We start from the raw sequence: 25,656 nt of genomic DNA on the forward strand, positions 1-25,656 counted from the left end.
ATACATAGACCCTTCGTATAGGAAGATTACTTGGTCTTCTACCTTTATTGAACGTAAGTATATAAAATATAACATAGACATAATAGTCGTCTCATCTCATAACCATCTAATAAGAGTGTAAGAACTTGGGCATAACTCATACATCAAGTAAAAATGCCTCAAATGGGCTATACAATGTTTCATACTAAATGGAAAGAAAGAACCATAGAAGTCTTTAACTAAAAGCAACTCCATAAGATAGATAGTGACATTGCCCTCGCAAGTTGAGGACCTACCCTACTTGGATGAATAAGAGATCCAGCCTTCTTCAAGTTTACTTCAAAGCACTTCAATGACCGGAACCTAAAATTTTGTTAAAAAGGAAGAAATGGGGTTAGTACGCCACTTGTACTAAGTATGAGACCATATGCACACATACTTTGAAAACATGCTAAGAGAAAGGGACATTTAGTATAGATATGCAATTTAAGTTGAAAACACTTATGCGTATTTAACAAGACCATACCAATCAATAATGCATGGTCATTAAGTCATAGGCATGTACATCACAAGACCAACTACATCAAAACTAGTCAAGTCAACATGCTTATCATATAATAGAATACATATTCAAGTAACTCTATCATCAAGTCATATTAACAACAAGCATGAATAAGAGTACATTTCAACATAACCAAAGCAAGTCAATTACCCATGAACCCCTATCAAGTCAACAAGTGCAATGAACAAGTAAAGCTCCATAACCTTACTCAATCAAGTAACCCAAACAGAATCATGACTAACATCCTACTTCACATAACATAGCATTTAAGAGTACATATCATCTTACTTTAACCATATAGACCAACACATATACCTAAGTGAAACTAATAATCATATAGAATCAACAATGTGCAAGTTTATCATATACATATTATATATCATCACAAGCATATTCACATATAAGAACATCCTCCTAAGACTCCCCTCAAGGCTAACTACTGCAATGCTTAGGTAGAGTCTCATACCCCTACCTAGACTAAGGTAGACCTCTTAGCTTATCCTAATTAGAGTTCAATCTTTAGTTCATTTTAACTTTTGGGAACATTTAGCCCTAACCGACATAGACCACATGAGATAATGTGGAATCCGGTGTCATAAAACCCTATACCGAAGGAAGGCGGACTACTTGCCAAGACAGTACCAAAACATGAAACATAGCAACTATGCCGATCCACTGGCTAGTATTCCTAGGGGAGAAACATAGTTCAAGAACTAGGAGATATAGTTGGGACCCTCTTTATGCTACATGAATTGTATTATACAATCTCAAGAGTACATTAGTGATCCTACCTTCCCTATGTAGGAAGGGATACTCCTCACTCTAGTTCACTCGGTGCTAAGCTAGAGTCCCTTTTTGAAATGTCTTTAAGCCTTTATTATCTATCATAGCTTAGTTTAAGTCATAGGGTCTACCCCTTGTATAATCATCATCATCAATAGTTCAATAAGAATTGCATGAATATAAATCCTTTCATTACAATTCATATAGGTAAGGTTAGCACATTAACATCTTCATATCATGATAAGGCACATTGGTAAATCATTCACTCTCCTTATAACATTTACATCCTCAGCCAAAACCTCACAATAATAATCAAGGCATTTCAGTTCAACATCGTACCACCCTATTAATCCTAATACAATGCATACTCCAATACAACATCATGACTTAATCACAATTAACCATAATTTGAAGTAAAGGATATATTACATAAAACTTACCAAGTCTCTTTCATAGTTCATCATCAAGATCTTACCGTAAACCCTCAATTCAACCCAATTCCGGTATACATCATCATAAGTCAATAATCAACACGATAACAAGGCTAGAAAAATCACTACATCACAATTCAATACTAGATCATAGCGTAAGACAAGATACTTAGGTCAATTAACTTTAACCTAGATCATCTTCTCCAAAGCTAGTATGAAAGACTATAAATCATCCTAATTTTATTCATTATTAGTGTAACAACATCATCTAATAGTAATTCAACCAATAACCAAGTTAATTGAACAAAATACAACCTAATTCATATCAAGCTCAAACTTAGGGTTAAGGGTTAACTAGACCAAACCATAAAGATATATCATAATTAAGTTAGAGTACATGTTAATATACTCATAATATCGAAATAAATCATAAACAATTCATAACATAATTTTCGAGATTGAGAAAGACCCACATGAAAACTCAACTTTTGAAATTACTTTGAAGGAACCCTTTGAGGAAAGAGGTCTCAAAGGTGAATTAGATCCCATACCTTAAAGTTTTATGAATAATTTATGGTGAAATAGTCCCTTTACATCCCCCAAAACCCTCTCCTATCTTGGTCTTCAATGGTTTCTTCCAATAGAGAGAGAAAGAAGAGAGAAGGAAGAGAGTTTTGTTTTGTGAGTTGTAATTAGACTAATGGGGTTGGGATCTTTATATGGGGGGTTAATCAAGTTAATTAAACTTTCCTTAATCCCTAACTAACCACCCAACCCCTTAATTAATTATTCAAAACTTAGTCAAAAACATGCAGCAAAATTGGACCCTCATAGACGAGACCCCGTTGACGCCTCATGGCTCAATCGATGGACCAGCCCCCCTTCCATGGTGTACGTCTATCGATGATTTAGAGACTTTGTAGTTGAGGGCCTCCATAAAATTGGCTAAGTGTTGGTCGACGGTTGGCATTGACGCCCCATCGTCTATCTCTCGTGGGTGCACTGGGCAGTGTTTGATTCCACTTGCAAGGGTCCTCCTCAAGGGCCCTTGGTTTGTCCTTAGGAAGTCGTATCCGTACTTTTTTACTGTGAATCAACTTAAACCCATGTTAGACACCCTTCTACTTTAATCTATTTCCGACTTCTAAAAGCTAGTCAAATAGGCCAAGGCGCGCTAGTAGAGCTACTACCACAAAAATATCCACTCGGTGCTTTGCCTTTGAAAAGAGTCATTCATTCACATAAGTGTACTAGATAAGTTATCATCACTAAGCTCTACCAACTCATAATACCTTTTCCAAGAATGGGTCCCCTACGGCTTCCAATCAAGGTCTATTAGGATATGTCTTATGACTTTCTTAAAGATGGTCGCATGTCATTCCGGCTAACCTATCTCTAAGTCCATCATTCCACCCAATAAAAAGGCGCCATCTAGGTTTATACCTTCAAGGCTTGTTATTAACCTTCTTTTCATTATTCAAGGTTAAACATTCTTAACCTTCTTTTCATATTCAAGGTTCTACATTCACTTAGGGTTCTAGACTCATCAAGAAGGGGCACCATGCTTAGGTCTACTAGTTCAAGACTTACTCTAGAATACCTCATTTTAGCTCTACCGATCCTAGACTTTCATTCATACACTCATTCAATTCAATTCAAGTACCAAGTAGGGACAACTAAGTATACAAACACAACATACAACATCATTCTATAAGGGCTCTTCTTAGTCCTTCATCATCATATATAATCTATTAGAGAAGAATCATAATATTATAGCAACCATATATGACCATATAGACATCACATGAATACGTTCACCTTATACATTCACATGTACCATATCATGCTAATACCCTTATTCACATAATAATACCGACAAGGCCATGTTCATAACATTTATAACAAGTAAACACCGCCACCATAAGTGGACCCTACCGATCAATAACAATTCAGTATCAATTCTACACTAAATAAAAGAATTAGGTCAACTTACCACTTTCCAATAGCCACAATCACCATCCCTCAACATCTCCAACAATTCCACACATCAATAGAACTTACCAATCACAATGCCCATAAGGCTAGACCACTAATTCACCCATATCAATGATTCAACGAAACATAAAATAGATATCAATACCATAAAGCAAAACTATAAACAATTCAAATAATTATCAACACATAATTCAATAGACCATAACAATCTAAACATGAATTCAACATAATTAGATCACAATCAATATACCCACTTTAGAGACAAAATTAGGAATTCAAGGAATCATTGGGTTCATGGAAATTTTGATCATGAAACCATCAATGAACATTGATTTTCATAAATCATCAATTGAAACCTTTTTTATGCAAGAACCCATGCTCAGAATTTGAATTAGGGTTTTAGGGTTTTTGAGGTCTTTTGAAAAGCCTTTGAAATTGGATCCTTGAGTGATAGAAGAATCAAAGATGAAATCACCATACCTTATTGAAGTTCTATCCACGATATTAGGTTTGAAATCTTAAAAAATTTTACCTTCTTCCTTGGAACTTGAAGGTCTTTCAATGGATGATCTTGACTAGAGAGAGAATTTTAGATCAAAGGGAGAGCTTATAAATTTTTTAATTCTAATTAAGGGTTGGGGTTTTTTATTAGGGTAATTGGTGTATAATGACCTAAAATCAATATATAATACACCCCCAAAATATCAAGAACATTCCTACATTAATTGGACCTTTTTAAACAAGTCAAACTTAACTTAAATTTTTGAAATTATCATCGGGGAACAAGTCCACGTCGCGGAGCTGTTCCCTCAAGATTTTTGAAAATAATTTTTGGGACAGTTGACTCCGCAACGTGGACCAATCTTTTGGTCCTTAGGTGAACCAAGTCCGCGACGCGGACTGGTTTCTTCCATGTGTATTTGCTTGCTGCCTTGGGCAGCTTGTTGGACAATAGTCAGGTCCTCCTCAAGGACCCTTGGGTTGGTCCTTGAGGAGTCATAACCGAACGTTTTGATCATAAGAATACCCCTATAGATGTTAGGGCCATCCCCACTTATTTAAGACTCCAAAAAACAAAATAAAAAATGCACAACATACTAGTTCACACACAAAACTAGTTTCAGAACGTCTTGATTGTCCTTTGATGTTTGACTTCCAAACTCTTTAAGACTGACTTATAAAACCATTCTTTACTATTTTAACAAGTTATTAACTGATTAAACATATGTGAGGCTCTAGTTTATCCTAGTTCACTTTGAGGGTGTTACTGTACCGCCACTTGTAGCACTTGCATGAACTAATGTTGAGGTAAATCTTTGTGCAATAGAACTTCTATATGAGATATAGAAATGTTTTCTTGTAAATGTCTGGTTGTTGCTCTTTTTCATCTTCCCACAACTTGTGTAATTTGTTGATTTTTGTTTCTATTGTTGAGTGGTCTCATCTTCGTCAAATTGTAATTGAATTGGATACTTGTATATCCTAAATTTCATGTGTGACTTAGCTATATTCATTTTGTCAGATTGCAAATTTTGAATACAGTTTTGGAAGATAAAAAGATTATCCAAGGAGATTCTACTTGTGGATCTCAGTTATCATTGCCTAGAAATTATGTTACTACTAATTGCAACACCTCAACATGATCTGCTAAACACATAGGGACATACCAAAACGGCTTCATTCCCTTGTTCTAAGGTTTTTCTTCGCCCCTTTCCTACACATACACTTTTTTTACTACTCTAAAAGGTCTTAATTATACTAGTCAATTTTTTTTAGATTTTTTCGAGATTCTTTTGAAATTATTTCTTCTGTTTTTTAGCAAATTTGAAGTAAATTGAAGAATTTAGTTGATCCATTACGCCTTTGTGCATTTTGTGTACCTAAATCTAAATTTTTATATGTGTATTGTTGATGGTTGTGAAATTGATGTGAGGTCTACATAAACTGTTTTTCACTGGTTAATTAGCTTTTCCATGATTACTTTGATGTTTTGATTAGTGGATTATTTTTCTTTTTTTTCAAGTTGTGTATTAATTGTATCTGATTTACACAATTTTTTTTTGCTAGTTGTGTATTAATTATATCTGACTTATTTTGGTACTCAGTTAATGCAATTCATAATTTGGGTTTTACAAGGGGAATATACTTTGTTTCATGTTTTAATTAGTGTGTAGAAACTTCATCCTTTGCCCTGCATCTCTATTTAATTTAATTCTTTTTGTGGGTTTTCTTAGTCCCGGGCAGGGGTTTGTTTATGGCCTTGCATGAGGCAACTTTCTCTTAGAAAGGATCTATGGTATGGGTTTATGCAGCTCCTTTCAATGCCATTCAAGACTGTCAGTCGAACACTTCAATTTTCTAAACTCTATACCATTGCTAGAACGTCTTTATCTTTGCAAATCGCACTGGTGAGTCTAAATTAATGTGCTTTTTTAGATTCTTGAGAGTATTCCAAGTTGTTACTTTATGTTGCTTAAGAATCTAGATCGATGTACCATTAATTGGTAGGGAAGCAATAACTTCACTTTCACCATCTATATTCAAGGATTAACAAGGTATAGAAACCTTTACCTTTGGGATTCCTTTCCCCAAAGGGTTCTTTCAAAATTGGTTTCAAAAGATGAATTGCATATGGGTTTCTTTCTAATCAAAAATTGATCTTTCAAATTGGATTGTTCTTGATTTTTAATGATTATTATGGTTATATTATGATGTAGTATTATTCATTATGGTAGTTGTTGAGGTTAAACCTAGTATGTGGAAGATGTGGTGAATTGACCCTAATTTCCTAACCCTAGGTTATGAATTCGTGTTGAATCGATTAGGATTGATGCATTTGACTTACTGCTTGTATTAGTTACTATTATAAAGATGTTATTACACCTATGGATGGATGAATTTGGTTGCCTGATGGTAAGATCATGGGTGATGGCCTTTGATGGAGAATTGGTAAGACTTTGTGATCTTGAACCTTTACTTCAATTATGATGACTTGTATTTGGTGATGAAGGTCAATTGAAGTGTATCTTGTGATTAGATTAAGTAGGTGTTGTTATGAGGATACAATTGAAATGTCTGAATTATGTGAATTGTGAGATTATGATTAAGATGTAATGATATAAGGTTGAATCTGAATTAACTATGCGCCTTACTAAGATATGATGATGTTAATGTGTTAATCTCACATATGAGGGTTATATTGAAAGGGTATTCTCATGCAATTCCAATTGAGCTAATGACTATGACTATACAAGAGGTTAGTCTCGTATGGCCTAAACTAAGATATGATTATTAAAGACGGACTTAAAGAAATTTCAAAAGAGACTCTAGCTTAGCACCGAGTAAACTAGTAGTGAGGAGTGTCCCTGAATGCAGGTTCTCTATTATACTCATGAGGTAGAGACTATAATGCAATGGCATAAAGAGGGTCTCAAGTATATCTCCTAGATCTTGAACTATGTTGCCCCCATAGGAATACTAGCTAGTGGATCCACCTAGAATGTTATGTTCATGTTTTGGTACTACCTTGACAAGTAATCCACCTTCTTTCTGTGTAGAATTTCATGACACCAGATTCAAAATTTAGCTTATGTGGTCTATGTTGGTTAAGGCAAGTGTTCCCGAAAGTAAAATAAAGTAATAAAGTGAACACTAACTAGAGTGACTTAAGGGTTTGACTTAATCTAGGTAGGGGTATGGGACTCTACCTATACATTGCACTAGTTGGCCTTGAGGGAAGTCCTAAAAGGTTGTTCTTATGTTTTATAAAGTAAATGTTATGCATATGTTGACTTTACATGTTGATGATCTTATATGATATAAGTTTCATTTATGAACATGTTATTGGTCTGTGTTGCGAGATAGGATGATGGATACTCTTGATACTATGTTACGTGAAGATAGACATTGCTTATGATCTCTTGTTTGGTTTACTTGGTTGAGTAGGGTTATGAGGCTTAGTTGGTTGAGTAAGATTATGGGGCTTACATGGACGTTGCACTTGTAGGCTTGATGATGGTGGGTTATGAGTAAGGGTCTTTCATATGTTATAATATTGTGAACTCTTATAATGTTTTGTTGTTATAACATGATATTGAAGGTACTTTGGTTATGTATTCAAATATGCTATTATATATGATGACTTGGTTATACTTGATGATGTTGGTCTTGTGTTGTATATGGTCTTGTCTCAAGGGATATGTGATCATTGGCTTATATGGGTTCTTTGTTGTGCATACGGCTTTTCAAAGTAACTTGGCACGCTTTTGAACAAATGTCCTCTTTAGCATGATTTCAAATGTTTTATGTGCATGTTTACATATTTAGTACTAGTGGTGTACTAACTCATGTTTCTACGTTTCTACAATTATGTAGGTTCCGGCCGTTGAGCTTCTAAAGGGTCATATGGAGATAACTTGGACTCCCATTCTCCAAGTTTGGTAGGTCCTCACCTTCCGAGGACGATGTCACTATCTAGATATTTGTTGTTGTTGTAGTCTAAGACATTTCGTTATTTCTCTTTCATTTGAAGACTATTTGGATTCTATTGTAATAAAGTATGGGCTATGGTCTAATGTTGTACTCGTTCTAGATGGTTTAAATGTGAGACATTCCTATTAGACTATATTTGTATTTTGTATATGTAGCTTAAAAGTAGAAGCCTATGTAAACTCTCTATGTATATATGATGTGTAAGTGAGAGGTCTATGTAAACCTTACTATATAGATGAAATATGAAAAGTTTTAATTTTTCGCACTTTTTAGCCTATTAAATGTAATGACAAAAATGCTAAGAGGCTAGGCTTAGTCCTCTCCGAGGACGACGACGCCGGTTACGTCTAGGGGGAGCTCCCCGCTCGTGACATAGTGATGATATGGCACAAGTGTGAAACACTCTCTCATCATGTAACTGGTTGTATGTACATGAGGGTTGAAATAAATTCACTTTTCAATAAATCAGGTGTGTAATAGATCGTCACAATAGTTTGAGCGTGTAACTGACTTTTCGTCATAAGTTCAGGGGAAATTTATTTCTTTTCCCTATTTAATTATTTATCTTTTGTTTCAAAACTTGAATCATAATGTGATAGTCAAAAATATAAAATTCAATCCCGACTAAGTAATGGACTCAATAACGCACTGCAAAAATAATTATGAAAGAACCTACCTAATTACATTGCTTTGGTCACTATATATCTTATTAGCTCTCACGAATAACCCTGAAATTTAATATCCAAACCTTATGGCATCAACTACCATATAATTGACCAAATCAATTTAACCCAGAGTATGAAATTGTCACTATATCAATTTATGACTCCAAGTACTAACCTGACGCACAAATTGAGAACCTTCACTTAGAGAGGATAATGATGTCGTGACTCCATTTTTATCAGTCCTTGCATGAAATTGGTGTTATTATTTATAACATATTAAACCCTTTCTACTTAAATTTAATACATCAGTCAAGTGATAAAGTGATTTAAAATTTACAGACTTAGTCCATTAGTCAAAAACTAAATTAATTATCTAAAAATTATCTGTAGACACATAAATTTTATTTGATTTAATTCATGCTAAATTTGAATTAAATTCATGTTTATTTGGATTGAAGGACTAATTTGAGCTTCACAAATAAATAAATACATTTTTATTAACTTCAAGTACAAGGTCCATTTCACCTTGAAGCCCAAACTCATGTCACGTGTCACAGTGACTAGGCATCCAAGACAAACAAGATGACGCCACGTGTCCAAATGAGGTGGTAGTCTCGGTCAAATGCAAGAATGAATCACATTGTGTCAAGTGTCAAAATGACATCCTTTAGCCAATTACAAGCAACCTTGTCCACTCCCTACAACGATAAATAGGAGATAGATATGATATTCAGGTTGGGCGGAGGGGGGCAAGAAAACTCTTGAAAAAACATTATGTAATTGGAGAAAGCTACAACATAACCTACATAGCTCTCCGAATGAGTGATCAACAGATTTCTTCCCGGAGATCGACTTGTAACGACAAAGTGTTTTCCTGTAACACCCCGTAGCCAAAACAGACCAAAAATTAGTTTTTCAGAAAAATCTGCAGGTGCTACCAACGGTGGCATCGATGGACTGTAGCCTGAACCACGGTCCGTCTTGCACAACCGTCGATGGGATCAGAAAATCCCAAAAATTTCAGCCTAGAAAAATTGGTTAAGTCTTAGACGACGAACGGACTTACGGTCCGTAGGTCAAACGACGGTCCGTAGTCCGTGACCGTCGATCAAGACTCCCTTCAACCACTCTCTGACATGAGCTATGGATGACCAGCATGGTTCGTAGGTGGACCTATGGTCCGTAGGTCTGACCGTAGGTGGAAAATTTGCAGCCAGTTAAGGGGAAATGCAGTTGGATCAACTTAAAATGATCATAACTCTTAGCACAAAATGAATTAGGTCTCCCATGACCTACCCGCAGATAGATAATTGAATTATCTTTCCATATCCACTGACCATACTAATATTAGACCTTTGAGTAAAAAGTTATGCCCATTTTAGTAAAGTCCTGTCGAGCAGGCCCTCACGACGGACCCAACGACGGGGCATCGGGCGCACGACGGACCGTCAGTCCTGGCCGTCGTGAGGCCCGACAGCAACCTTCCCAGGGGTCTTTTTGACCTTTTCCACTCCGTTTAAACCCTAAGTTACGTCGTTTTGACCCTAAATCATCAGATTTTAGTCAGTTTAAGCCTAGAAACTAATTAAAACATATCCAAGTCAAATAATTAAATCAAAACATAGAAAATTAGAAGCAAGAGAGAAAAAATTCAAGAACCCTAGTTCAAGAACGCCACAAACTCCAGCAATTCCAGCCCCGAAACTTAAGTATTTTTCCGTAGATTTCATCACCAGGTATGTGGGATTTCACTAGTGGGTTCCTTTCCCCCATTGGGTCCTTAGTTTCAGTCAGTTCTTGATTCTCTTATCATGATTAAACCTAGGATTTCTAGAACTTTGATATAACTTCATGAATTTATTAAATACATGTTCCAAATAAGATTATCATGTTGTTACTCAGATTATCACATGAATTTCAGAACCCTAGCCTTGTATTTCGTTAGTTCTTGAATTCCACATGCTAGGTCATATATTTCAGACACTTCAGACATACATGCATCAGTTATAAATGCATAATTACAAGATTAATTGTTGCATTCTCAGTTTGCTTGTTCAGTTTCGAGCTATCTAGTATTTACGGAAATTCAGACATAATCAGTTAATTTACAGAATTCATTGGGAGTAGCATAATACCGAGTTAGACTAGGGTTTAGCGTACCCAATAGTGCCAGAACTACTAGCCATGTAGGTTGTAAGTCCCCTCTGTGGGCAATCAGTTTAGTGATCACGCCAGCATGCCTTTATCCTTTGGCAGGGTATATTGGGTCCTCTCGATGGTGCGTATACATCGGACTCCACATTTCGCTCATGTGGTTTTTTATTATCGGTTATTAGTAACTCCCACAGTTCAGTCAGACTCTCTGCATTGACCATTTATCAGTACATTCAGTATTAAGTTTCAGCATGTTATAAATTGGTCAATGCATCCAGTTAGCTTAGAATCAGCACATCACGTTCAGATTATTATACTTGTTTTTGTGTTTGTTTAGTTATGTTTTATTTCAGCTTTACTCTATCTTACATGCTCAGTACCTTTCAAGTACTGACGCATACGTGCGCTACATCTTCTCGTAATGTAGGTTCAGGTTCTCAGCATCCAGATCACGCATAGATCGATTTCTCGATCTCAAGTTCAGTAGATTCAGTGGTGAGTCCTCATTCTCCGAGGACAACAGTCATCAGTTTCATTTCAGTCTTTAGTCATTTAGTTTCAATTTTTGCTAGATTTAGCTAGGGCTTGTCCCAGTATTTCTAGTCTAGTTTAGAGGCTATTTTCAGACATTGTTAGATTTAGCTTAGTATTGAGTTAATATTTCTTTTGTATTAAACTCATTGTTTTCAAATATCTCAGTTATAGAATATGGGTATTCCCCATCTTTTCATTTTAAGTATGATTTAGCTTCCGGAACAGTTTATTATCTTTTGTATGCTCATGATCATGCCAGCAGGGTTAGCTTGGGATCGCTTGTGGTCCTAGGTTCCGTGTCCGCGTCTCGGGGGTAGCTCGGGGCGTGACATTTTCGACATAAATCAAATACATCTCAAGGAGGTCTACATCATCCTACATTAGAAAAATACGCTACTGAAAGCCCTCGAATCACGGAGAAATTTAGGAGAAAAGAATCAAGAGAACAACAAAATTTTACTCACGAAAATTCATCAATAAAAACACAATTTCTTTTATTTATTTTTCTTGCAATTGATTTTCAACGCTTAAGAAAAAGTGTTGTGGACATTACCCATCAATTAATTAACTATAGTTAAACGAATAGTTTAAATTCTCAAACCAACTTCACTTGACTATAAATTACTCGGGGAAACTATCAGGAGGGACAAAATGACAATTTTCTTAAAAATTTCCATAAATGGCCTCCTAGGTCATTTCACTTTAGACAACTATATGATATGTATGCGGCAGAAAAAAAGGAGAAGACTACAATTACGCAAAGATAAAGTAGCAACTTAAAGAAATGAAGTATTTTTCACCGTATGACATATTGGCTCTTTCTTTTTCAATTTTGTTGGTTAATTTTGCTTACAAAATTGAGTCAAGTAAAAAAGTAATATTGCTAAAGAAATGTCCCTTTCTCCCCATATTTAAATTTTGAAGATATTTTGAAATGTTTCAATAATATTTGTGTATTTTGATCTCAAAAGACAAGCAACTCTTTGCCTGTATTAATAATTTAAAAATCATTTTTTCCATGTTCTTTCAGTTATAATCATTTACTAAAAAGTTTTAATTTAGTAATATTCATTTTACGTGATATGATACACACGTGCAACAAACGTGCCGTAAACCAGTATATATATGTATATACTCCAGCAATTGAACTGTAGGAAAATTATTCAAACAAGTTTATCCATCGCTAACATTATAATGTTAGATTAAAACATGGAAATTGTTCTCTTCTTTTCATCCTAATTTATTTAAAACGCGACACTTTACTTCATAAGCCATTGTGCAAAATGTGCCACACACGTGATTCAATATGCGCTCAGGATTCATCTAATGGCTTGACAGAAAAAGTGAGATAGTTCCATGAGCAATCTGGATTTAACTGCACGAATAGCACATATATTCTGGCAATTCTAGTCAATAGTTTATCATCCCTTGTTTTTTTCTGGGAAGAAGTTAGGGATTATATATTACAATATCACTGCACAATAAAGATCCGTAAACTATCAACTATCATAATTGGACATCCTTGAAAGACCAAGAAGGAAAGGAAGCACACTCTCACCTCTTATGTTGGTTTTATCAAAGAAATAATTACAAATTTATAAGTAGAAAATTAAGCTTTTCTCTTTCGCAGTCTTCCCATATCAAAATCCATAAGCCTTGATGAAGACGCCATGGGAGAAGTTACTGACAGACCAATGGATTCAGGAATGTCCAGATCAACTCTCATAGAAGGGCCAGAGATTGCTCGTTTAATGTCAGTCTCACTCAATTGATGGGCTTCAGCTTTCACTTTGGCAATCTGAGTCATGTCAGTAAAGTAAATGAGTAGTATTTAAGCTGTCCACCGGTCACATTCATAACGCTAGTTACTCAATAAGGTAAAAACCTTTAGCATAAAAGGGTGAAAGCTTTACCAGTTCAACATGGTGACTGGACAAACATGCGGTAGAAATCCTTTTTTGTAGATCCTCTACTTTCTTTGTTTGGTAATCAAGATTCTCCGTTTCACTCCCTTTTTCACCCAGTTGCTGGTACATAGCTGCACAAAAAAAAATTGAATTAAAACTCGACCAATTAAATCCAAATCGGGCCTTGCAAGAAGCTTGAGTAAAGCTTTCACCCTAGTTCAATATTCTTCTTGCATTATATTTTGCATAAAATGATTGCACAATTTCTTTGACTTTGACACCTTCTCTAGTTCCATTAATTAGCACAGTATCGTCATCAAATAGCATACACTATGTGACCTCATTTTGTGTAGTTGCTTAGCTCATCCAAATTTGTGTAAACAAGTATGGGCTTGACACTAATCATTAGGTAAACCCACGGTTAAGGAAAACTCATTTTCCCACGCTAGTAACTACTAGCCATGTAGGTTGTAAGTCCCCTCTGTGGGCAATCAGTTTAGTGATCACGCTAGCATGCCTTTATCCTTTGGCAGGGTATATTGGGTCCTCTCGATGGTGCGTATACATCGGACTCCACATTTCGCTCATGTGGTTTTTTATTATCGGTTATTAGTAACTCCCACAGTTCAGTCAGACTCTCTGCATTGACCATTTATCAGTACATTCAGTATTCAGTTTCAGCATGTTATAAATTGGTCAATGCATCCAGTTAGCTTAGAATCAGCACATCACGTTCAGATTATTATACTTGTTTTTGTGTTTGTTTAGTTATGTTTTATTTCAGCTTTACTCTATCTTACATGCTCAGTACCTTTCAAGTACTGACGCATACGTGCGCTACATCTTCTCGTAATGTAGGTTCAGGTTCTCAGCATCCAGATCACGCATAGATCGATTTCTCGATCTCAAGTTCAGTAGATTCAGTGGTGAGTCCTCATTCTCCGAGGACAACAGTCATCAGTTTCATTTCAGTCTTTAGTCATTTAGTTTCAATTTTTGCTAGATTTAGCTAGGGCTTGTCCCAGTATTTCTAGTCTAGTTTAGAGGCTATTTTCAGACATTGTTAGATTTAGCTTAGTATTGAGTTAATATTTCTTTTGTATTAAACTCATTGTTTTCAAATATCTCAGTTATAGAATATGGGTATTCCCCATCTTTTCATTTTAAGTATGATTTAGCTTCCGGAACAGTTTATTATCTTTAGTATGCTCATGATCATGCCAGCAGGGTTAGCTTGGGATCGCTTGTGGTCCTAGGTTCCGTGTCCGCGTCTCGGGGGTAGCTCGGGGCGTGACATTTTCGACATAAATCAAATACATCTCAAGGAGGTCTACATCATCCTACATTAGAAAAATACGCTACTGAAAGCCCTCGAATCACGGAGAAATTTAGGAGAAAAGAATCAAGAGAACAACAAAATTTTACTCACGAAAATTCATCAATAAAAACACAATTTCTTTTATTTATTTTTCTTGCAATTGATTTTCAACGCTTAAGAAAAAGTGTTGTGGACATTACCCATCAATTAATTAACTATAGTTAAACGAATAGTTTAAATTCTCAAACCAACTTCACTTGACTATAAATTACTCGGGGAAACTATCAGGAGGGACAAAATGACAATTTTCTTAAAAATTTCCATAAATGGCCTCCTAGGTCATTTCACTTTAGACAACTATATGATATGTATGCGGCAGAAAAAAAGGAGAAGACTACAATTACGCAAAGATAAAGTAGCAACTTAAAGAAATGAAGTATTTTTCACCGTATGACATATTGGCTCTTTCTTTTTCAATTTTGTTGGTTAATTTTGCTTACAAAATTGAGTCAAGTAAAAAAGTAATATTGCTAAAGAAATGTCCCTTTCTCCCCATATTTAAATTTTGAAGATATTTTGAAATGTTTCAATAATATTTGTGTATTTTGATCTCAAAAGACAAGCAACTCTTTGCCTGTATTAATAATTTAAAAATCATTTTTTCCATGTTCTTTCAGTTATAATCATTTACTAAAAAGTTTTAATTTAGTAATATTCATTTTACGTGATATGATACACACGTGCAACAAACGTGCCGTAAACCAGTATATATATGTATATACTCCAGCAATTGAACTGTAGGAAAATTATTCAAACAAGTTTATCCATCGCTAACATTATAATGTTAGATTAAAACATGGAAATTGTTCTCTTCTTTTCATCCTAATTTATTTAAAACGCGACACTTTACTTCATAAGCCATTGTGCAAAATGTGCCACACACGTGATTCAATATGCGCTCAGGATTCATCTAATGGCTTGACAGAAAAAGTGAGATAGTTCCATGAGCAATCTGGATTTAACTGCACGAATAGCACATATATTCTGGCAATTCTAGTCAATAGTTTATCATCCCTTGTTTTTTTCTGGGAAGAAGTTAGGGATTATATATTACAATATCACTGCACAATAAAGATCCGTAAACTATCAACTATCATAATTGGACATCCTTGAAAGACCAAGAAGGAAAGGAAGCACACTCTCACCTCTTATGTTGGTTTTATCAAAGAAATAATTACAAATTTATAAGTAGAAAATTAAGCTTTTCTCTTTCGCAGTCTTCCCATATCAAAATCCATAAGCCTTGATGAAGACGCCATGGGAGAAGTTACTGACAGACCAATGGATTCAGGAATGTCCAGATCAACTCTCATAGAAGGGCCAGAGATTGCTCGTTTAATGTCAGTCTCACTCAATTGATGGGCTTCAGCTTTCACTTTGGCAATCTGAGTCATGTCAGTAAAGTAAATGAGTAGTATTTAAGCTGTCCACCGGTCACATTCATAACGCTAGTTACTCAATAAGGTAAAAACCTTTAGCATAAAAGGGTGAAAGCTTTACCAGTTCAACATGGTGACTGGACAAACATGCGGTAGAAATCCTTTTTTGTAGATCCTCTACTTTCTTTGTTTGGTAATCAAGATTCTCCGTTTCACTCCCTTTTTCACCCAGTTGCTGGTACATAGCTGCACAAAAAAAAATTGAATTAAAACTCGACCAATTAAATCCAAATCGGGCCTTGCAAGAAGCTTGAGTAAAGCTTTCACCCTAGTTCAATATTCTTCTTGCATTATATTTTGCATAAAATGATTGCACAATTTCTTTGACTTTGACACCTTCTCTAGTTCCATTAATTAGCACAGTATCGTCATCAAATAGCATACACTATGTGACCTCATTTTGTGTAGTTGCTTAGCTCATCCAAATTTGTGTAAACAAGTATGGGCTTGACACTAATCATTAGGTAAACCCACGGTTAAGGAAAACTCATTTTCCCACGCTAGTAACTACTAGCCATGTAGGTTGTAAGTCCCCTCTGTGGGCAATCAGTTTAGTGATCACGCTAGCATGCCTTTATCCTTTGGCAGGGTATATTGGGTCCTCTCGATGGTGCGTATACATCGGACTCCACATTTCGCTCATGTGGTTTTTTATTATCGGTTATTAGTAACTCCCACAGTTCAGTCAGACTCTCTGCATTGACCATTTATCAGTACATTCAGTATTCAGTTTCAGCATGTTATAAATTGGTCAATGCATCCAGTTAGCTTAGAATCAGCACATCACGTTCAGATTATTATACTTGTTTTTGTGTTTGTTTAGTTATGTTTTATTTCAGCTTTACTCTATCTTACATGCTCAGTACCTTTCAAGTACTGACGCATACGTGCGCTACATCTTCTCGTAATGTAGGTTCAGGTTCTCAGCATCCAGATCACGCATAGATCGATTTCTCGATCTCAAGTTCAGTAGATTCAGTGGTGAGTCCTCATTCTCCGAGGACAACAGTCATCAGTTTCATTTCAGTCTTTAGTCATTTAGTTTCAATTTTTGCTAGATTTAGCTAGGGCTTGTCCCAGTATTTCTAGTCTAGTTTAGAGGCTATTTTCAGACATTGTTAGATTTAGCTTAGTATTGAGTTAATATTTCTTTTGTATTAAACTCATTGTTTTCAAATATCTCAGTTATAGAATATGGGTATTCCCCATCTTTTCATTTTAAGTATGATTTAGCTTCCGGAACAGTTTATTATCTTTTGTATGCTCATGATCATGCCAGCAGGGTTAGCTTGGGATCGCTTGTGGTCCTAGGTTCCGTGTCCGCGTCTCGGGGGTAGCTCGGGGCGTGACATTTTCGACATAAATCAAATACATCTCAAGGAGGTCTACATCATCCTACATTAGAAAAATACGCTACTGAAAGCCCTCGAATCACGGAGAAATTTAGGAGAAAAGAATCAAGAGAACAACAAAATTTTACTCACGAAAATTCATCAATAAAAACACAATTTCTTTTATTTATTTTTCTTGCAATTGATTTTCAACGCTTAAGAAAAAGTGTTGTGGACATTACCCATCAATTAATTAACTATAGTTAAACGAATAGTTTAAATTCTCAAACCAACTTCACTTGACTATAAATTACTCGGGGAAACTATCAGGAGGGACAAAATGACAATTTTCTTAAAAATTTCCATAAATGGCCTCCTAGGTCATTTCACTTTAGACAACTATATGATATGTATGCGGCAGAAAAAAAGGAGAAGACTACAATTACGCAAAGATAAAGTAGCAACTTAAAGAAATGAAGTATTTTTCACCGTATGACATATTGGCTCTTTCTTTTTCAATTTTGTTGGTTAATTTTGCTTACAAAATTGAGTCAAGTAAAAAAGTAATATTGCTAAAGAAATGTCCCTTTCTCCCCATATTTAAATTTTGAAGATATTTTGAAATGTTTCAATAATATTTGTGTATTTTGATCTCAAAAGACAAGCAACTCTTTGCCTGTATTAATAATTTAAAAATCATTTTTTCCATGTTCTTTCAGTTATAATCATTTACTAAAAAGTTTTAATTTAGTAATATTCATTTTACGTGATATGATACACACGTGCAACAAACGTGCCGTAAACCAGTATATATATGTATATACTCCAGCAATTGAACTGTAGGAAAATTATTCAAACAAGTTTATCCATCGCTAACATTATAATGTTAGATTAAAACATGGAAATTGTTCTCTTCTTTTCATCCTAATTTATTTAAAACGCGACACTTTACTTCATAAGCCATTGTGCAAAATGTGCCACACACGTGATTCAATATGCGCTCAGGATTCATCTAATGGCTTGACAGAAAAAGTGAGATAGTTCCATGAGCAATCTGGATTTAACTGCACGAATAGCACATATATTCTGGCAATTCTAGTCAATAGTTTATCATCCCTTGTTTTTTTCTGGGAAGAAGTTAGGGATTATATATTACAATATCACTGCACAATAAAGATCCGTAAACTATCAACTATCATAATTGGACATCCTTGAAAGACCAAGAAGGAAAGGAAGCACACTCTCACCTCTTATGTTGGTTTTATCAAAGAAATAATTACAAATTTATAAGTAGAAAATTAAGCTTTTCTCTTTCGCAGTCTTCCCATATCAAAATCCATAAGCCTTGATGAAGACGCCATGGGAGAAGTTACTGACAGACCAATGGATTCAGGAATGTCCAGATCAACTCTCATAGAAGGGCCAGAGATTGCTCGTTTAATGTCAGTCTCACTCAATTGATGGGCTTCAGCTTTCACTTTGGCAATCTGAGTCATGTCAGTAAAGTAAATGAGTAGTATTTAAGCTGTCCACCGGTCACATTCATAACGCTAGTTACTCAATAAGGTAAAAACCTTTAGCATAAAAGGGTGAAAGCTTTACCAGTTCAACATGGTGACTGGACAAACATGCGGTAGAAATCCTTTTTTGTAGATCCTCTACTTTCTTTGTTTGGTAATCAAGATTCTCCGTTTCACTCCCTTTTTCACCCAGTTGCTGGTACATAGCTGCACAAAAAAAAATTGAATTAAAACTCGACCAATTAAATCCAAATCGGGCCTTGCAAGAAGCTTGAGTAAAGCTTTCACCCTAGTTCAATATTCTTCTTGCATTATATTTTGCATAAAATGATTGCACAATTTCTTTGACTTTGACACCTTCTCTAGTTCCATTAATTAGCACAGTATCGTCATCAAATAGCATACACTATGTGACCTCATTTTGTGTAGTTGCTTAGCTCATCCAAATTTGTGTAAACAAGTATGGGCTTGACACTAATCATTAGGTAAACCCACGGTTAAGGAAAACTCATTTTCCCACGCTAGTAACTACCCCTTCATACATGTCCTTTATGAAATTTACATAAATATAAATTTATTTCTTCTAAAACACCCACCAAAGGGTGTTTCATAGTACTTGTCATATGCTTTCTCTAGGTTGATCAATATAATGTGTAGTTCTTTCTTTATATCAAGAATATAGTCACTGTTGTAGATCTACCAAGCATATATTCAAACTAGTTCGTCACCCTTGTAGTGTTCCCAAGTCTACATTCCATCACTCTTTCTCAGACCTTCATAATAACTCATAAGTATAATACAACAGTTCACACAACTTTAAATATCTCATTTGTTTTTATAAATTGAAATCAGGATATTCTTTTTCCACTAATTCGTACCATTTGTTATAACATTAAGGGGTCGTTGGTTGGGAATAAGTTATCCCAAGATTAGTTATCTTGGGGCAAGCTATCTTGGGATAACTTATTCCACCATGGATAACTTATCCCATCACTATAATATAAATGGTGGGATATTACATGGCAACCAAACAAGATGCAAATATTTTATCCCTTCACTATTTTCTTATCCCGTCACTATTTGTTTGTATCCCTCACACCAAACGATCCCTAAATAGCTTGGAGAACCATCCTAATCAAACCACTAAAAGAAAATTTTGAACCTCTATGGGGTTATCATCTGTAACATAGGCTTTGTTCTCATATTTTTCATGCTATTCTTTACTTGTGACAACCTTATTCTACAAGTGTTCCTATCTTGCACATCCATATCCAAAAGTTTTTTCTTGTGGTTAGAATTGAACAATTAATCAAAATGCCTCTTCATCACTCTCAGTCATGCTAGATTAACATTTCTCCCTTCTGCTTGAGTCCTTGGTTATGAAACAGGCTGCTAGAGCTTCCCCTCAACTTGTATTAATAGCCTTCTTAGCAGCCCTCTCAATTCTCATATATTGCTCAAACTTCAAAAACTTATCTATTCTTCTGCTTTTGGTAAGTTTCTCCGGCCTTCTCCTATAGCTTTAATAACTCCTTTACACATCCTCATTTCAAGACTAATCTTGAGGTTGATGTCCTAAACCACCAGATACACCTGCCATGTCACTTGCTATTTTTTATGAAACTCGACATTTTCTTCGACAAGAAGTTTGGGTCCCCTCTCTAAGTTCTATGATCCATCCTCCATCCTACCAAGGTTTTCCTAAAACAACAACAAACTAAGTTAAATACCACAAGTGGGGATCTGGGGAGGGCAAGATGTATGCTGCCTTACCCCCTACCTTTAAGGGTTAAGAGGTTGTTTCTGATTGACCCTCGACAATCCACCTCCTTTATTTGGGCTTGGGACCGGCAATGAGAACGAGCTCACATATGCGAAGTTTTAGTTTTTTTCCTAGTTTTTTCCTGAAACACCAACTCGTTAGCCCGCTTTAATGCCTACCACCGAATTCTTTGCCTACCACAGAATTCTTAGTGGCTTGTAGGTCGTCTACTCTTTTTTGATAACAAAAATAGGGGAAAAAGTGATCAATTTGTAGGTTGCCTACTATTCCACTTTACACTCAAGACCACAAACCTATGTGGGTGGTCATCACCTCTTCTAATATATCCTTACAGTCCATACATGTGGTTCTATCACGTCTCCATATGGGTCATCTCCTCTTCTCAGTTACCTTGAGTATTTATTTTAAAGGGGAAACAGTGAACAAGAAAAAACAAAGAGGGCGTGATGGATGCACAATAACTCCATCCAAAAATGGATAAAATAAATAAGAAGTTTATAACAAATTTGGTGTTTGACTCAACTTTTAAGGTGAAGAAATAGCAAGAGCCCTAGATTAGGAATGCCAGTGAAGTAGCGCGAGGGGTTAATCACACAACGATAAACAAAGTTTTACATGGCCAGAGTAGGGCAGGCAAGCCAGACATTGGTTAAAATTTTAAATGTTGTAAATTACATAAGCTAGTAAATTTTCATCAGACGTGTTAGACAAGAAAAAGATATTTTTGAGAGGATAATTTTAAAGTTAGGAGTTGTATCTCTTTCTATTACATTCTTTCCCCTCTAATACTTATGATCCTGACATGCTATCCTTGTTCCTTTGAATCTATGAAACATTTAAAAATATACTTTTATTATTATCAGGATGTCTTCCTTTTTATTTTAATTCTCCTACAGAAAGAATAGGACTGGATATGATCGGTTCATTTAATTTTTTCTAGTATATTTTTTTCTAAGAATTAGCAAAATGAAAAGGATATACACGACTAAGAGGTTTGCCTATCATATTTCTTTTGGACACATGTTGACATGTGAATTCTATTAGAGTGGGTAAAAGTTTCACATTAATTGGGGAATAAACAGCCGGTCTCCTTATATGGACATGAACAATCCTCCCCTCATGAGCTACCTTTTGTGGTTGAGTTAGACTCATTTGTCTTTACAAATTTCAAATGTAAAACCAGTTAACTAGTAAAAAATAAGGCAAGTGAACCTTAACAACGGATCTAACAACTTCATAAAAAAAAGTAAAAATATCACGAATGACAAGTAAACAAGGATTTAGATACAAGCAACATAATTCATTACATGTGCGAGAAATATAAGACAAACATTATTGAATTATGTATCTACTATATTACATTGATCTTTGTTTACAGAAACTACATGACATTCCTTATCCAAGCAGGATTCTATATACTATTCCTATTCCTATTCGAACTCTCCCCCTCATGTTGGTGCATACAAGTTATATGTACCAAGCTTGTTACAGATGTAACTAACACGAGGACCGTGAGGGACTTGGCGAAAATACTTGCAAGTTCAACACTCGACTTCACGAATTTTGTAACAATATCTCTTAAAAGTATTCTTTCCTCGGAAAAAGTGACAATCAATCTCAATATGCTTACTCCTCCCATGAAATACGAAATTCGATGCAATATAAAGGGCCGCTTGGTTGTCACACACAAGTTCCACTGAGTGAAATCTACAAACTTTAGTTCTCTTAGCAACTGTTTAATCCAAGCTAGCTCAAAAGTTGCTACAGCTATTGCTCAATATTCCGCTTATGCAGTAGATCAAGCAACTACACTTTGTTTCTTACTCTTCCAGGACACCAAACTACCTCCTACTAGATCACAATATCCAAATGTAGAATGTCTATTAGAGGGTGATCTTGTCCAACATCATCAGTATATCCAATGATCTACTCATAGTACTAGCTACCAACGGTGATCGTTCGTGTCATCTTTTGATGTTTGTGGATATTGGAGATGAGGGTGAGCACATCACGTCTTAGATCAACATGTCTTCTTCTATATATATGTTACCTAGTCTTTTTCCCTTGAGATGGATTGTTGTGGTCCACTTTTGGGACTTGTATTTGTTCATATTAGACAACTATGTACTCGTGACCTCCAGGTTCTAGGAGGGTTTCTATTGTATACAGTTTTTGGTTTGCTTCCATTTCAATATTTTCTTATTATTAGTGTTATTTTCTAGTTATTTCTACCCTTGTACTCATTACTTTTCAATCTCGGTATGCGATGGTGTACCTACAAGTGGGTTATAGTAGGTGTCATCATGACTTGGGAAGTCGGGTCGTGATAATAGGATCGTTCATTCTCTTCAAAAACGTCTAAGGCCTTATTTGTTTGCAATTAATGGAGATCTGAATCTTAATCATTCAGATTCAGTCCATCAAATGTGTTTGATTTTTAGGTCTGAAAGTGAATGATTCAGATTCGGCCCATTAAGTCCATTTGGTTCTTTTTTCAAAAATTCACTTAATGGACCTGAAAAGGTTTGAATGGACAAGATCTGCAGGAGAATCTTAACACCATTCAGACCTATTTAATAAGCTATAAAATAATATTTTATTGCCTCTCTCGGTCTTTGCGTGACTATTGCTCACACAACTACAAACTTTCTTCCTCTCCTTTCACAATCAAAACCAATTTTTTCCTGTTGAACGGGTAAGTTCTCATAACCTTTGCAAGTATTTTTTTTATATCACTAATTTTCTTAGGGTGTATTGATGTTTGTCAAGAATACTTGTTGCAATTATATTTTAAGTGTATTCATGTTCATCATGGTTTTTGAGTGAAAAAAAATACTATACATAATTAAAAATAATAACTATGCATAAATAGTTCAGGCCCCTTAGAATTTTGTCTTAGGCCAATAATTTTATGAAGACTCCTTGATCAATAAATTCGTTTGTGAGATACACTAATATATTATTATTATTGAACTAGTTGGTGACAAAAATAATGGAGCTCTTAATAATTCTCCATCTCAATATTCAGTTTCAGCTCGGAAAAAAAGTTTAGGGGAAGAAAAAATCTTTGTTCGTTTGAATTGGAAATATATGAGAAGATGATTATTGCTCTGGAGTTATTGATTAAAAAATAGTGCAATTACATAATTACATTTGAAGAACATATGGTAAAATTAGATGGACTTTGATAGGAAGAGTCATTACACAGTACATGTGCAAGTATATTTTGTGAAATTGTCCACTACAAAAAAGCATGAATGACGTTAGAGATTCACAAGATAGAGAATTGGATTAAGGTTATCGAAAAAAGGATAAAAATTCTTTAGTTTTTCTAATTAACAAAAAAATATTTTAGGCACTGATAATGTGATACCCTATTTATTATTTCTCAACTAGTATTTATCATACTTATTGAACTTTTGATATTATATTGTGCCTATAAAATACTCTTTACTCGTGATTCTTTTTATGTTATTCTTGATGATTATTATATTTTTTAATCAAAAAGTAATATTTTTTGTTGAATTTTTTATAAACATTTATTAATATAATGTTTGATTTCATATGCACATTCAGATATTGAAAACAAACAATAATCATTCAGTGTTCATACAACATCTTAATATCCATGTGTATTTAGATCTAGATATCTAGCTAGCTCTTAATGCAAATCTTAATGTTCAGACGTGTATCCAGATTCAGAGGTCTGAATCTTTAACGAAAACAAATGAGACCTAAGACATACTTGTGTTGCAAAATAACAATACATGATCTGGACTGAGCCACCTCAATACCTAGAAAATACTTTAGTATGTTGAGGTCTTAGTCTAGAAAACAATGGTGCTTCAAATAAGTGATGTCATCTTGATCGTTGGTAGTGATTACAATATCGACGACATAAGCCACCAAACAAAAACACAAATTTCATGTAGAATGTCAATAAAACACAAGGTGATCAACTCTAATACTATGTGAGAAATGTAAGAGAAAAATATTATTGAATTCGCCATCTACAATATTACATTAAGTCTTATTTAAAGACGCGACATTACAACCCTTGTCCAAGTAGGACTCTATGTAATATTCATATTTCTATTTCTATTCTAACATCATGAAATACCTAAGAACTATTCAATGGTTTGAATTAATTTCACTAGAAATACCAAAAATTTAACTTCATAACAATCAGTATACAGTTTCTAGTGCATTTTTTGTTTCACTTATTGAGTTGAAGGGTCCAAAGTCAACAAGCATGAATCAAATTTGAAAACAGGAACATATAAATAAAAGATTGTTTACACAAAGTTCAAAATAAGTATTTTAAAAAATTAAAATACTGCAAAGTGAAATTAAAAAGAACTGAAAGAAACCTCAAATGAGGCAAGGCAGGGCAAGTAAAAGTCACCGAGAAATGCTAAACAGGGCAAGGAAGGTTTGGTTATGGTTTGTCCTGCACCTTTGCACCCCTTCTTATGTGACTTCAAGAAGAAGAAATAAGGAGGTTATGTAAAGAAGAAAAGGAAAAAGTAGGAAATGAATGGAAATTCTAGACATGCAAATCTCTTTTAAATAGGGAGGAAAAAAGATGGCCTAAATTTGTTATAAAAGAATTTTTTTAAAAGGCAGAATAAACAGGGTGAAGACAAAAAGATGCATGAAGTGGAAAGCTTGACTTTTAGAAATATATATATATACATATATATA

General features: G+C 34.9%; 3 protein-coding genes across 4 annotated transcripts in view; all 3 read right to left on the reverse strand.

The window, feature by feature from the left end:
* Positions 1-12,946: 12,946 nt before the first annotated feature.
* LOC107030569 (sister chromatid cohesion protein SCC4-like) lies at positions 12,947-13,660 on the reverse strand. The gene is made up of 2 exons (XM_015231838.2): positions 13,508-13,660; positions 12,947-13,392 (listed from the first exon to the last, which is right to left on the reverse strand). Exons 1-2 carry the CDS (start codon positions 13,628-13,630, stop codon positions 13,204-13,206), a joined length of 312 nt encoding a protein of 103 aa, XP_015087324.1. The 5' UTR covers positions 13,631-13,660; the 3' UTR covers positions 12,947-13,203.
* A 2,158-nt stretch (positions 13,661-15,818) lies between these two features.
* On the reverse strand, positions 15,819-16,532 carry LOC107030571 (sister chromatid cohesion protein SCC4-like). Its single transcript, XM_015231840.2, has 2 exons — positions 16,380-16,532; positions 15,819-16,264 (listed from the first exon to the last, which is right to left on the reverse strand). Exons 1-2 carry the CDS (start codon positions 16,500-16,502, stop codon positions 16,076-16,078), a joined length of 312 nt encoding a protein of 103 aa, XP_015087326.1. The 5' UTR covers positions 16,503-16,532; the 3' UTR covers positions 15,819-16,075.
* Positions 16,533-18,690: 2,158 nt separating this feature from the next.
* The window catches only part of LOC107031511 (sister chromatid cohesion protein SCC4), a 64,631-nt gene continuing 57,665 nt past the window's right edge, over positions 18,691-25,656 (reverse strand). The window contains exons 12-13 of one of the 2 annotated variants that reach the window (XM_015232917.2): positions 19,252-19,376; positions 18,691-19,136 (exon numbers count right to left, since the gene is read on the reverse strand). In XM_015232917.2, the coding sequence (XP_015088403.1) occupies positions 18,948-19,136; positions 19,252-19,376 (314 nt within the window). In that variant the 3' untranslated portion in view covers positions 18,691-18,947. Of the gene's footprint in view, positions 19,137-19,251; positions 19,377-25,322; positions 25,431-25,656 lie in introns of those variants that run through there. The other variant, XR_001458221.2, reaches the window with a different exon arrangement.

The sequence above is a fragment of the Solanum pennellii genome, chromosome 9 (assembly GCF_001406875.1).
Source record: "Solanum pennellii chromosome 9, SPENNV200".
Lineage (NCBI taxonomy): Eukaryota > Viridiplantae > Streptophyta > Magnoliopsida > Solanales > Solanaceae > Solanum > Solanum pennellii.

Coding starts and splice junctions, on each gene's coding strand:
- LOC107030571 (XM_015231840.2), bottom strand. CDS start 16,502: ATGTACCAGCAACTGGGTGAAAAAGGGAGTGAAACGGAGAATCTTGAT. Junction 16,265..16,379: donor CCAGTCACCATGTTGAACTG/GTAAAGCTTTCA, acceptor GACATGACTCAG/ATTGCCAAAGTGAAAGCTGA.
- LOC107030569 (XM_015231838.2), bottom strand. CDS start 13,630: ATGTACCAGCAACTGGGTGAAAAAGGGAGTGAAACGGAGAATCTTGAT. Junction 13,393..13,507: donor CCAGTCACCATGTTGAACTG/GTAAAGCTTTCA, acceptor GACATGACTCAG/ATTGCCAAAGTGAAAGCTGA.